This window comes from Grampus griseus (assembly GCF_964374135.1).
Source record: "Grampus griseus genome assembly, chromosome: 15".
NCBI classification, from domain to species: Eukaryota; Metazoa; Chordata; class Mammalia; order Artiodactyla; family Delphinidae; genus Grampus; species Grampus griseus.
Genome location: NC_139009.1, coordinates 25,590,232 through 25,605,008, shown reverse-complemented (window position 1 = coordinate 25,605,008; position 14,777 = coordinate 25,590,232). Strand labels below are relative to the sequence as shown.

The 14,777-nt window shown below is 37.8% G+C and overlaps 1 protein-coding gene across 1 annotated transcript in view; it reads right to left on the bottom strand.

The window, feature by feature from the left end:
• TTC27 (tetratricopeptide repeat domain 27) overlaps positions 1-14,777 on the bottom strand; it is a 173,112-nt gene that overhangs the window by 17,449 nt on the left and 140,886 nt on the right. The window contains exons 15-16 of the mRNA XM_082672271.1: positions 13,748-13,800; positions 8,619-8,784 (exon numbers count right to left, since the gene is read on the bottom strand). Of these exons, the coding sequence (XP_082528397.1) occupies positions 8,619-8,784; positions 13,748-13,800 (219 nt within the window). The remainder of the gene's footprint in view (positions 1-8,618; positions 8,785-13,747; positions 13,801-14,777) is intronic.

The window sequence follows — 14,777 nt, the reverse complement described above, 5'->3', positions numbered from 1 at the left end:
TTAAATTTTTTCTTAATTTGTACGGAACCCATTATTTTCCAATGTGAAAACGGTTTTATTGTTCATCTTCATATGGAGATTACATAGCCTACAAGCTGATGCACTAACACGTTGCTAGCCTCTTTTTCTGAACCCCAATTCTGTACACTGCTTAAAAAAAAGAGAAAGTTGATGAATCTGAGAAAGTAACAGCAAACACATGGGAAACCCTGGAGAGACAGAGACTGGCTGGGTCCTGGTTTGGTGGAGAAGAGCAGCCCACGATGGAGACGTATAAGGGACCAAGGTTCACAGATGGGCTGAGAAAAGCTGTTTAGTTGTGCTTTTTTTTTCTTCCACACACTACTCTATACACCACTTGCCATTAACGTGGAGAGACTGAAACACAGCAGTGCCAGCCCAGTGCAAGCCAGGGACCAGGCAGGTACCACCTGGGGGCAGAGGGCCTGGCCAGCCCCCCACCTGCTGGATGACTACTCAGGAAGATGGGACTGGAAGAAAGCAGTGCCTGGCAGAGATAAGAAAGGTTTCCTGAGGAGCCAGGCCACTTGGCGGTGGTGGTGGTGGTGGTGGTGGGAGGAGGCAGTGGCAAGGTGTTTCCAAAAGGTGAGCTCCCCTTGTGGCCCAAACTCACCAGGAGGGGCACAGTTGGTCCTGGGCTTGCTTTAGACCCTCTCACCAAGTACACATTACCAGTCAAGAAGCCAATATCCCCAGGGAGTAGGAGCCAAGAGGGACAAAATTAAGACATCTGAAAAGTGCAACCATAATGAAAGAAACAAATTGAACAGCCTATGTGAAAAAGAATTAAAGGGACATGTGGAGGAAAACTTGATTTCATAATACATATCCTCAGGAAGATGAGCGGGAAAAACCAAGGAAATGGTGAGATCCCCTGGGTAGCAGTATAAGTGGGGAAGAAAAATAGCGTGAGGACTGAGCCTGGAATTGCTCTCATAGGGAAGGAAAGGCGAGAATGATTCTGCAAAGGAGATGAGGAAGCTGCATCTGGTGGCTTAAGAGTTGTGAAATTCTGGAAGCCTGCCGAAGAAAGCATTTGAAGAAGGAAGAGAGATCAACTGCGTTAAGTGTAACAGATAGGCTGAGAAACCTGAGGGCTGACAGCTGTCCCCTGGATGTGGCAATATAGACCCTGACAACAGCACGCTCAGTAGGCTGGCGGAGATGAGCCTAGAAGGCGTGGGTTCCAAAGAGGACAGGAAGAGGGGAAGTGGAGACTGTGCAGCAAGATGCTTCTCCCAAAGAGTCAGCCCTGAAGAGCAGCAGAGGAATGGGGTGGGGACTGGGCTGGGGGTGGGGGGAGTGCACATAAATTATTTGTGCACAGTTTGTAAAGCTTGAGAACTTTCAAAAAACAAGAGCAATGATAAATGCATTTGTAATATAACACAGCTATACAGGTAAACTTTAACCCATGGTGATTATAAGGGAAGGTCCACTTGCCTTTTTATTGGAAAACTAGTCCTAATACTCTACTCCAAAGATATTCTTTATTTCATCTGTGGTTTTTTTCTTGGGGTTCTGGACACCCTTGGGGATCTGAGAGTTTTGAACCCTCTACCCAGAATAGGTACATAGCCACATACACAAATTTTTTTCATGATATTTCAGGTAATCTCACAATCTTCTGAAGCCTAAAAACAGATCCTTCTTAGAAATTCTAATTTGTCCACCATGGCATGGGATTCCGGTCTTCTCTCTCAATACTGCATACGACTAAGTAAGTGTATCTCTTTGAAAAGCTTTATTAGTTTTCTATCAACTCCTTCCCTATTCTTATTATCCCTTCTGTCCCTTCCAGATGTTCAAATCTCTGGTATTGTTTTAGGCAAGACCTTCATGTGATCAGCTGAGGTCTCTCTGGCCTTCTCTCAGGGGCACCTCTGTGCATGTCGCCTCTCCTTCTACCAAAGCTACCAATGAGGTGTGTGTTGGACACACTCCCTTACCTTTACCAGCCTCACTATTCTCAAAGCCACCGCTTTCTCCCTAAAAAGGAGCATGAAAGTTGTGGTGGGATGAATAGTGTCCCCCCCCACAATTCATGTTGAAAAAGAACCTCAGAATGTGATCTCGTTTGGAAATAGGGTCTTTGTAGAAATAATTAGTTAGGCTGAAGTCATATTAGATTAGTGTGGGCCCTGAATCCAATGACTAATATTCTTCTAAGAAAAGGAGCCGACAAACAGAGACATGAGGGAAGGAGGTGAAGTAGGTGAAGAGGGAGGCACAGGTTAGAATTATGCAGCCACAAGCCAAGGAATGCCAGGAACCAGAAGCTGAAAGAGGCAAGGAAAGATTCTTCACTGAGCCTTTAGAGGGAGCATGGCCCCGCCAACACCTTGATTTCAGACTTCTAGCCTCCATTACTGAAGAGAATCAATTTCTGTTGTTTGAAGACACCAAGCATGTAGTAATTTGGTAGAATAGCCCCAGGTAACGAATCCAGCAGTCTTATGTAGAAAGACTAAGGCAACGTGGAGAACAGTACGAGGAACGCTTCCCAGGGCACTTAACTGGCTTCTACTAACCCTCTTCCAGTTTCAGTTCAGGAAGCACTAAGTAAGGCTGTCATGTCTCAGCCTGTCCCTCCTCAGGACAGTGGCGTCCAGCCCTCTGGTCAGAAGTCATCCTTTCCTCATGTGTAGAAGTTTTCAATTCAAATCTCTCCATCTTTTCTTTAGCAGAGTGTGGCTTTTGTGTCATGATTAAAAATGTTTTCTCCACCCCCAAGCTTATAAAAATATTTACCATACTTTCTTTTTAGTGCTTTTATGGTTTTACTTTTTCAATAATAGCGACGATACGATCACGATGCTGACGGCAGCTATACTCACAGCACTCGTATATGCCAGGCACTATTCTCTGCCCTTTACATATATTAACTTACTTAGTCTTCACAACAGTCTTGTGAGGTACTAATAATATCAGCCCTGTTTTACGAAACTGAAGAACAAAAGTGGTCAGTAATTTGCTCAGGTCACATAGCTAGTGATTGGCAGAGGTAGTAAGCAAAGGCTGTCTAACCCCAGAATCTATGCTCTTACCTACAACATGATCCTGCTTCTCAAGCCATTTCAATTTAAATATTTATCCAGGGACTTCCCTGGCGGTCCAGTGGTTAAGACTCTGTGCTTCCACTGCAGGGGGCACAGGTTCAATCCCTGGTCGGGGAACTAAAGATCCCGCACGCCAGGTGGCACGGCCAAATAAATAAATAAATAAATGAATAAATAAATATCTTATCCATTTGAATTTATTTTGGTTTAAGGAGTGAAGCAGAGCCTTCATTTTGGGTCCCAAATGCTTGGCCAACTATTTCAACACATATTGAATATTTTATTTTATCCCACAGATTTAAAATGCCATCCTTAACATGAACTAAATTCTCATACTTGAGTCTGTTTCTGAATCCTCTCTCCTGTCCCATTTCATTCCTGTTGCAGATGTTAACTCTTAATATAATAAGGATATTATTAGCTTTTTATCTTTTCTATTTGTTACAAATATTTCATCACATATTTTTTCCATGAAGTCATAAAAATTCCTTCACGTTTTTTTTTCTTGCTTCAAAGTTCAGGAAATACGGTAAATACCCACTTGTACTGCTAATTTTTCTAGGAGATGAAAAACTATTTAGCATATATTTAGCCCATTTGGAATTCATTTTGTGTATCATAAAATAATCTAAGTATATTTTTTGAGCCTGGATGTTTAGAGGGATTTCATTTTAATCAGTATAAACAGCCCTGCAGCCCCTCACTTCCTAACTAAACCAATGCCACACCACCAACTTCATGTAATGACGTCTAAATCTCTAACCCACATCTCTAATCACTTCAGTGATAGAGCACTTTTGTTTCATTCTCTTTCCTCAGCCTATTTCTCACTTCCACCATGGTCCATGGACTGCATCAAGCAGAGTGTGACTGTGGGGGACCACCACTAGCCCCTGAAGAGAGCTGACGTTTTCTCACATGGAGGAGCAGCGATTCTAATCTCCACAAAGAGAAAAGTATAACTATCCTCTTCCCCAACACTAACCTTGAGGTCCTTGGCCAAGTCTCCCCAAAATCTTGGCTGAAAGCACAAGGCGTTGGCCCTTTGAATCCTGGAGGTCTTCAAAGCAGGAAGGAATAGGATTGCCTCAGGTCCAGTTACAAACACTTCCAGGAGGGCTGGAGGCCAGGAATGAGGCCATTTCCCTCCTCCCTGGCTTGGCCAAGTCCCCCCTCCACTTGGAGCTCTCTAAAGAACCTGCTCTGTTTCCTGGTCTGATAACCCTGACCCTTGGCTTCCCCACACCTCAGTTATCAGAGAGACGTAGGCAGTTTAACATTGTCTTTTTCACTCCTTCACCAAAAAAAGAAAAAATTTCTTCACGTGTGGAAAAGGCATGCACAGGTTTTAGGTTAAATAGGTCAGACTTCAAGTCCTGGCTTGACTGCTCGTTAGCTGTGAAAGATCAACTTTATTAGTTCATCTTGCTGAGCCTCAGATACTTCAGCAGTAAAATGGAGATAGTATCTACTTCACAGAGACAGAATTTGTATATAATATATCCATTCCCTCTGCTCTTCTCTCTCAGGTAAGCCCAGCCACCACTTGCTCCAGGACTTCAATCTGGTTGGCAACCTGCCCCACTGCCCATCAACACCACCTCCCTCCTTCCCCAAATAGAAATCCACACAAAGAACAACATAGGAAAGAATACATATTGTATGACATTCAAGAGAAAGCAAAACTGAACTGTGGTGACAGAAATCAGATAGTAGTTGCCTGGGTGAGGGGAAAGGGTGGTGGTTCAGTTGACTGGACAGGGGTATAATAGAACTTTCTCTGGTGATGAAATGTTCCATATATTTTTTGGGAAGTAGTTACATAAGAATACTTAATGGTCAAAACACATCAAACTTACACTTAAGATCTGTGCATTTTATTATATGTAAATTATACCCCAATTTGAAGAAAAAAAAACTTTGTTAGATATAGTTCAAATGCACATTAATATGATGGGGAAATGTGCTTTTTAATATAAATCTTCCCATAGACTTCAAGGTTTGGTTCACACAAAAAACAGACATGCCTAAATGTGATTCCTATCTCTGGTTCCTACTAGATATATGACTGGTCAAGTTATATAACCTCTCTGGGTCTCATATTCATACATTGTAAAATGAGGACTATTTAGTACCCACCTCAAATACTGTATGCCCTATAAAAGATAATCCATGTTAAGTGCCAAGAACATAGTAAGCACTGGATATATGTTAATCCCCTTTCCTTCCTCTTCCATTTATAAACAGCAAATGGGGTGCAATAATGCAATACTTAAATTTTTCCCAAAATGACTGAAAGTTATCTAAGAAGAAGGAAGAAGAGGAGGAAGGGGAGGAGGAGGGGGGATGGGGGAAGAGCAGAAAAAGATAAAAAGAAAAGGAAAAAGAAAAAAAATGAACACATCAACATTAGAAATTATCCCAAGGAAAGAAGCATGAATGTACACAAGGATTTGTCTACAAGGATATTCATGGCACTATTAACAATAGTAGAAAACTGGAAAATCAAACAGGGGCTAATTACACAGAAACATGAAAATTAGTTTTATGATAGATTAATAAAAGTGTGTACAATCCAGACATGAATATAAATATCTATTATAGAACAGTGTTCTTGAGTTATACTAATCTATGCATTAGTCAAAATTAGGACATAGAGACAAAAGGCAGTAAATGATAAAGGCAGTATATCCACCCATTCTCCTATTACAAATAGTGAGAAAAACAATTTATAGTTAATTTATCATGTGTCTGTATTAAAATGAATATGAATTTATATACACACAATAAAAAAATTAAAATGGCAGTAATCACATCTATAAAGAAGTAGAAAAAGAATAGATAAAAAGAGAATTTTAAAGCAAACTGAAATAGAATGAGGTCAGGTAGCGTGAAACATAAGAATATCAGAGTTTTTTTGAAAGACACCTGTTACCAAACTTGCAGAGTCAAATTCAGTAAAATTATTTTAGCCAAGATAAAAATATTCCAGACAATCTATCAACTGTCTCAGTTCACACTGACTAGCAGTGAGAAAACATGATGGCAGACACAAATATGCCACGAAGCTAAATATGACTGAGACCACACCAGCCATCAAGACCTTCCTTCAGTGATGAGTTAACCACTCTGGAGTGATTCTACCCACACCTGCCAGAGAGCAAACACCTCCATCAGTATTCTGTGACACTTCTGGAGAAAGCTATTAACAGGGCCTAGTATAAACTGACAAATTATCTCACTGTGGCTATTTCTCCATCTGAATACCCAAAAGTTCTCTATCATAAGGTGCTAAAGATGATCATTTGACCCGAGCAAGTCACTGGTTATCTAGTTCTTACGTTCTGAGTAATATTTCCCCAAATCCAAATATAAAAATTAAGCTAACAGCCATACCATCTGACATCTTTATAGCACCTTATGTTTTTCTAGGTGCTCTGTTTATAAGCAGTATTTTGTCTAACAGGAATGATCCTTGGTGTTCCTGTGTGTGGCAGGGCTGCTGAGGGAAGAAGTCTTAAGAATACAGATGCCACCCTTGATTGTTTCTAAAAATACTGAACTTTTATAAAAACTAATTTCAAACTCATCAAAATATTAGTGCTCAGATGAAATACTATTGTATGAAAGGAGGTTTGGTTCATATTCTGAATTTGAGGAACAAAAGAATTACAGGAAAAAAGAAATCAACATATTAGCTGGCCATGAATTTAAACTAAATCCTAATAATTTTCTCTAGGTAGGAAACGACTCAATTTTCACTTAAGTTAAAAATGATATAAGTTAAATACTCTGCTAAAACAGGTAGAGGATTACAAAATTTTCAATGGGAATTAGAACACAGTTTTGCTATGGGTGAAAATTCTTATGATTAGATTTGCCGGAAGGAGTTTAAAACTGTGAATATGATCACTAAAATATGTTTGGAAACTCTATTTAAGATAAAAATTAAATGAAAGCATCTTAATTTATGCTGGGAGAAGTTTTGGGGTTTTTTTAAAACTTTTTTTCCTTTTCTCAAAACACATCTCTATGCATTCAGAACAAGCTTTGTGAAAGGAAAAAAAAAAAGAATTTATTTCAAGTGTAAAATGGAATATATTACCAATGCAAATTATTTACATTCTCCCTGAGATTTTAGAACAGGCTTCACAAGGCTTTCTTAGTAAAGAAAGGTCTTTTAAAAAATTACAGTTGAGATAAACAAGAGACAAGCACTTTGCAATCTCTGCACCATCCTCACTGGTTCAGCAACACACCGAGATCTGTTCAGAGCCTCATCAGTGCCCTTTGCCAAGGCGCTAAGTGCGGAAGAGAAACAGCCATCACAATGGTGAACAGGACAAGTACTAGATGGCCAGAGGACTGTGCAAACAGATTGGCTAGGGTTCCTATCCTTTCTAGGATGTAAAACTCTGCTATGCTTCCATGCACATTTTAAGTGATCTGCACTCTATAAAATTCAAGTCCCTTCTTTCTATAATGGATGGTTAATGTACAACAGTTAAAAAGGGGGGAAAAAAAAAAACAAGGAAAAGAAAAGTAATTGAAGGGGTCAACAATGCTCCTGTAAGTAGGCATATGGTTCTACTTGAAGCCACAGATCTTTAAGTGAACTGCCCAGAACCTGAGCTTTAAAGCAATTTAGTGAATTATATAGCTGGATTTGCAAGAACATGCAAACAGGTTGAGGGCTGGGGCTACGAAACCAGAAACCAGATAAGGTAAATTTTGGAACAGCTGGAGTACATCTATAATAAGCCATAAGAGTAGTGAGGTATTATCATATATTACATGTTATTTGTTTTTTCATAATTCCAAATTCATCACTTTAAATAATATATATGTTGATTATTGCAAATAAAGTATTAAATTTTCAAGCCCCTGGACTTTGTAACCTATAAGCTCCTATACACCCTATCTTTAAACATTCTCTTCACCCACAATAAAACCCACAAGGTCTTATATATTTAATACTATTGGATGTCAAACATAGGGGCTTCAAGTCTCCCATAGTTTCTGAAAGGATATAGTATTTTTTGTACTGTTAAGAATCAACCAGTCCTGACTTCATCCCAGATGAAGACCATCTCATTAAACAGTGCAAAGAAAATGTTAGTCTTCATTTCTATATTGTTCAAACAATCTGAAAGTATGCAGTAAATGACTGTTCAACGAGTGGATAAATGAGTATGGGAGTTAATCCAGCTATTGCACTGAGATAACCAAAGTTATAAATAACACAAGCATCACTCTATTAAGTTTCTGCAAGCTGACTATACATATGTAAACCACATATCAGATTTTCATAACTGAGTCACAGTAATATTCAGTCTATGATTACACAAACATATTTGACATTGGAATGCCAGAATTAATATGTAACTAAGAATATTCAACTATACAAAAAAGCCCTCTTTTATATATTACTTGTGTTTAACAAAATTTTCCTATGTAGAGTCAAGGAAACAATTTACATTTTGTAATGAAGTATTAATACCAAACACAAACTGAAATAACAAAATATGAATATCCTACCTGAGTATCTTTGTATTTGTCTCTTAAGTCCAAGAGCCGATGATAAGCATTAATGGCTTCTGAAAATTCCCCAATGTCAGTGCTAGTGAGAATATAGTTTTCCCAGATCTGCCAATGTTCATAGTTGCACTTGAGGGCTTCTTGTAAAGTTCTAAAAGCTTTCACTCTATTGAAGGTCAAGTTAAAAAAACAAAAACAAAAAAAACAATAATGAATAACCATAGCTAAATAAACTATAGCTAAATGTATAAAATACTAACGTGGACTTTCTGTCAGTCCTTAATCATTCATGTTAATAAACAGTATTAGAGGTTCAAGCAACCCGAAACCACCTCAAATTTCCCTAACAGGAAATGGCAAACAAAAACAAGTAGAAATGAAACAAGAATAGGGAGACATATATAAAAACCAAGTAGAAATTTTGAAATTGCAAGAGACATTAAAACAAACAAACCAGGCTTCCCTGGTGGTGCAGTGGTTGAGAGTCTGCCTGCTGATGCAGAGGACACGGGTTCGTGCCCCAGTCCGGGAAGATCCCACATGCTGTGGAGCGGCTAGGCCCGCGAGCCATGGCCACTGAGCCTGCACGTCCGGAGCCTGTGCTCCACAATGGGAGAGGCCACAACAGTGAGAGGCCCGCGTACCCCGCAAAAAACAAAACAAAACAAAACAAAAACAAACAAACCAACCAAAAAACCTCAACCTGTGACAAAAACTAGATTACACACAGTCAAAAAGAGTACTGATGAATTGAAAGATAACAGTGAGGAATTCAGATTAAAAAATAAAAGAGTAATAAAGAGACAGAGGAAAGAATGAGAGGTAAGATTTAAGCATATATTCGATAGACATTCCAGAGTAAATAAATGCAGAAAATGGCAAGACACTACATTTGACAAGATAATAGCTGAGCATTTTCCAGAACTGAACAAAGATCTAAATTCTATGATCAAAAGTATATTTTGTGTACTGAGCATTATATTGGGTTGGCCAATAAATAAAGGTAAACCAACACCTAGACACTTTGTGTGAAACTGCAGAACATGAAGATAATCCTAAAACCTATAAAAGAATGACAGTTAGAGGACAGCAGATATTTCATTAGCAGCAGAAGATGGTAGAAGGCAATAAAATAATTTAAAGTGCAAAGTAAAAATAACTGTCAGCCTAAAATTTTATAATCAACTAAACTTGCCACTCAAGAATAAATGCAAAATAAAAAATTTTACATGTACAAAGACTAAGGAAGTTTACCACCTACTGACCCTAACTTAAAAGAACTATTAAAGCATCTCCTCTTGCAAAAATAAAAGGGACTTCAAAGAGAAGAAAAGGGATATAAGAAATGATCAATGGTGAGAAGAGAAAATGAAGTATGTCAGTAAATTTAAATAATTATTGAGACCAAAAACAATTATAAGTTGTGTTTAAAAAAAAAGTAAAACTACAAGTATATAGACCATATTCTCTGCAATTAAATAAGAAATCAACAGTAAAGAGACAGTTTAAAAAATATATGCCTGCAAACTTAAAAATGCACTCCTAAAAAAAAGGAACCTACAGTGGGGGGAGGGCGTGGAGAGATTCATATTAGAAAGTACAAAATATTTAGAATTTAATGAAAGCATTATATACCACCATCTGCAAGATATATGTAAAGCAGTATTTAGAGAGAAATTTATATTTTTATATGTATTGATTATAATTATGAAAGATGGGAAATAAATGAGCTAAAACATCCAACTTAATTTTGTAAAAGAACACCAAATAATTCTAAGAAAGAAGAAAAGAAATTCTAAGAAAGAAGAAAATATGAAATAAAATATAAAGAATATAAATGATCAACAAAACCAAAAGCTGACTTTTTGAAAAAGACTAATGAAACAGACAAATGTCTAACTAAATTCCATTTAGAATTTAGAAAAATGGTATATACAAAATTAGTGATTTTTAAAAAACTCATAAGAGAACATTATGAACAAATTATGCAAAATGAGCTAGAAAATAGAAAGCCAAATAAATCAATAAAAATTAAAACCAGGCTAGGTGGTTTTACAGATAAGGTTTATCAAACCATCAGAGAATCCTTGCCTTATCCCAGCTACTTCAAAAAATAGAAAAACACTATTAAAAACTTGATATTGACAAGGAAATCAACAGAACTTCATGTCACCTATTCTAAAAGTTAAACATCTCAGCTCTCAAAAAGATTCTTAATACTTTACTGGCTCCCTTATAGATCATAAATGCTTTACTGGACAACTATAGTAACCTCTTTCAAAGGTATGCTATCAAATCTCCCTCTCCAAGAGCCACTTTGAATTTGCTAACTTAAGACTACAAGGTCCACCTCCCTTTCCCTGCTGAGCCTCACAGGGTTTCATCAAGACCCCTCCTCTTTGCTGACTTCAAGGCAAATTTTAGAGAGGATGGTGGGGGGTCTTCTGGCTGATTCAGGCCCTTGTTCTGAGAGTCACCCCCTAAAGCACTTAAAAAGAAGTGTAAATTCTTTTTAGTAACCTTCCCTGCTAGTCACTGAACACACAAATCATTTACTCATTCTCTAATATACCTATAGTACTAATCAAAATTTCTTTACAATTAAGTCCTTTTAGTCTTTTCATAACCACAATTCACCACAGTTTAGTTTCTTATACCCTATATTAAACAATTTACCGTAAGTTGTCATGGCACTGATTCATTTATCCCTTGACCCACCCTCCTTTACAGTTAAAAATGTAAGTGCCCTTGCTCTAATACTTCTTCAAATTCAGCCATAAATTGTTTCTATGTGATTCTTTTTTCTTTCTCTACTCTACTCCCTATGCCCACCTCATATGTGATAGCAACTGCCTTCAAAGGCAGTGGACTGAGATTCTGCAGGTCTCCCATCTACATAGGGGGTGGGGGTGAAGTTGTCCTACTGGAAAAGAACTCAACAAGCAGCAGTCCACACCAGGAGGATTATCCTTTTTGTATGTCCTCCTATCCTCCAATCACAATTTTTTGGCTTCAAAATTTTTGCAATGAAATCCTTTTTTTGGAAGTATGACTTCCTTCTAAGGAGCTTCAATTCCGGATTCATTTATCAAACCCACAATGGTAGTGATACTGCACTATGACAGTTATATAGGAAGATGGAAAAATTTCCCACAGGACTGGTAGGGACATGATGCCTAGGGGAATCAGATGAAATGGGGGAAAGAGCACTTTAGTGAAGAACCTGGTGACAGCAGAGGGAGAGATGAGATAGTTTAAAGGGTCACTTTAAGGCAGGGGTAGGATTCTGTTGAGAGGAGCATTAATAATTTGCCCCTGAAGTAACAATCTCCTGAGTCAAAACTGAGCTCTCTCTGGAGCAGCAGCAGCAAAGTAAGCAAAGAGTAAAGAGGCAAGAATAAAGGAGTGATTTACCTCTGACCTTACAACCCCACTTTGACACAAAAACCTATTCATGGAGCTGCAGGAAGACAAAAAAGTGTCAAAAAGAAGCTGAGGAACAACGTGCAAGAACCACTAAGAGAGAAAGCAATTAGAATTCTTAGGATTAATGGGCTGGAGGACAACACAGAGTATCAAGAGCCTCACTACATACAAAATTATCAGTATTACTAAAAAAACCCACTGAGATCATTCTACAACTATGACAGGGACTTCCCCTGCCCCTGCTTTAACTAAACCAAAAGGGTCTCTGGTGAGTTTTAACACAATCAGTTGCAATCAAGAACATAATATTACTTTCCAAAGGGAGCAGCAGAACAAACAGTACTTTACTTATGTAGACTGTCATCCAAGAGCAGCGGAAGCATTTCATGATCTCGATGTAATGTGGATTTAATGGTATCTTCAGAAATACTTGTGAATCCACAAAGAAAAATTAAATTTGAAAATAAGGCGAAATAAAAATGGAAATATATCTACCCTTTAATTCATTTATTTAAAACTGGGGCAACAGCCATCCTTGCCTCTTCCCTTTCCTTTGCTTTCTATAGCCAGTCAGTAAGCCCAGTTGGTTGTTCTCTTTATAAACTGGCATCTGCCCCTTCTTTTTCCAGTCTAGTTATCGCCTGCCTGGACTGTTACCACAGTTGTCTCCTAACTGGTTTCCCTGTCCCCAGTTCCCACTCTATTCTGTCTCACACACTGTCACCAGATAAATCTTCCTAAAAAACTCCTTTCTTCATGAAATCACCCCACTGAAATCTCTGGCTTCCTACTGCCAACAGGATAGTCTCAACTAGTCAGTCAGATAATCAGAACACGCTGCCATTTGACCCCAAGTGACCTTTCCAACCTCATCTCCCACTACAGATCTCACTAGTCTCGAGCTGGACTATTTTACTTCCTATATCCTAAAGTGTGGCATTCATGCCTGTCACTCTGCATTTGGTCACATGGATTCAGAACGCTAGGTACACAAATTAATGACCATTTATTTCCAAATCCTGAAAGGCTTCCCTCTCTCCCCTCTACCAATTCTTCAAATTTTAGCTTGAATCCAACATTCTCTCAGAAGCATTTCTGAACCAGCATCACACACCTTCTCTCCTCTGAGGTCCTCACAGGACTACATGAGTGGCAGAGAATATAACTGTTCTACAAATATCACCTACCATTATTATAGCCCTCTTTGTACTTCTCACTTGAGATTTACCACATACAACTTATATTATTAATCAATTTTTAAAATAATATGGCATAATATTTTATTTTTTAAACCCACACTCCCTGAAGACATTGGTTCATACTTATATGTCTCAATAATGTCCAGTACACAGCAAGCAATCATTAAGAATCTATCAGTTGAGCTGACTGACTAAAGGCATGCTTGCTTTTACCATGCAATGAAATTTAGGATACAAAACTTCAGTATCAAATAAAGAGGTCAAAAAATATTTCTTAAAAAAAATATATATATATATTTCTTATTTTATTACATACTAAATGTTTTCAAGAAATAAACTACACCTGGAATGCAAATGGCGATATTAAGTCATTCTAACTCAAAGATATGGGTAGGCAAGGGGAAAAAGACAAAGAGTAAGGCACAATATTTCAGTGTTCAGTTGAAGAAAATCTCATTCATTTATTTTGGAAGCAAAGTTCTTCATCTATTTTGATGTACTTACTTTTGTTTTAATCGGATATAAGAAGTTGATAAATTGTTCCAAGCTTCAGCGTTCTGAAATGATAGACAACAGTTACAGACTATTCTCATCTAGGTATAATTGCTGCAACCAAAAAATATAGCATATTTTCCTAGCTCAAGATGTACTCTTTACAATGTTAATTTTCAATAAGGTATGTTTAAAAATGTATAAGAAAATTAAATAAATTAAACTTAACACTTATAATTTAGAACAAAAATAGTCAACAAGGGCTTACCTGGTAGCACAGTGGTTAGGAATCTGCCTACCAATGCAGGGGACATGGGTTCAAGCCCTGGTCCGGGAAGATCCCACATGCTGCAGAGCAACTAAGCCCATGTGCCACAAACTGAGCTTGTGCTCTAGAGCCCGCGAGCCACAACTACTGAGCCCACGTGCCACAGCTACTGAAGCCCAAGCGTCTAGAGCCTGTGCTCCACAATAAGAGAAGCCACCACAATGAGAAGTGCGTGCACCACAATGAAGAGTAACCCCCGCTCGCCACAACTAGAGAAAGCCCACGTGCAGCAACGAAGACCCAACGCAGCCATAAATAAATAAATAAATAATTTTTTAGGTCAACAAAATGATATAACTATTATAGCACTAATTTGGACGTTTGCTAAGATTTTATTTCCAAATTTATATTTACAAAACAGTTGGACAATTTACAACATAATTTACACAATATATAGATTAATTACAAATCTAAAGTAATGCAAAATATTGTTTTTCCTATCATAAAAGGCTTTGCTATTTTACCATCATCCTTCATCAGATGGAAGAGTAAAGGAATATGTGTTCTCCAGTGTTAAGCCTAAGTATTTCACCAATCAGACATACTTCTCTACCTATTCCTCTATACAATGACAAAAATAAATTAAAGCCTCTATGTAAATGTTGATTCTAACAAGAATGATATAAATTATGCTTGTTCCTCTTTGTTCCACGTTTTATAAAACATAAAGTATATAGTTCTCAAGTTCCATACCTATGATATAAAAATTAATTG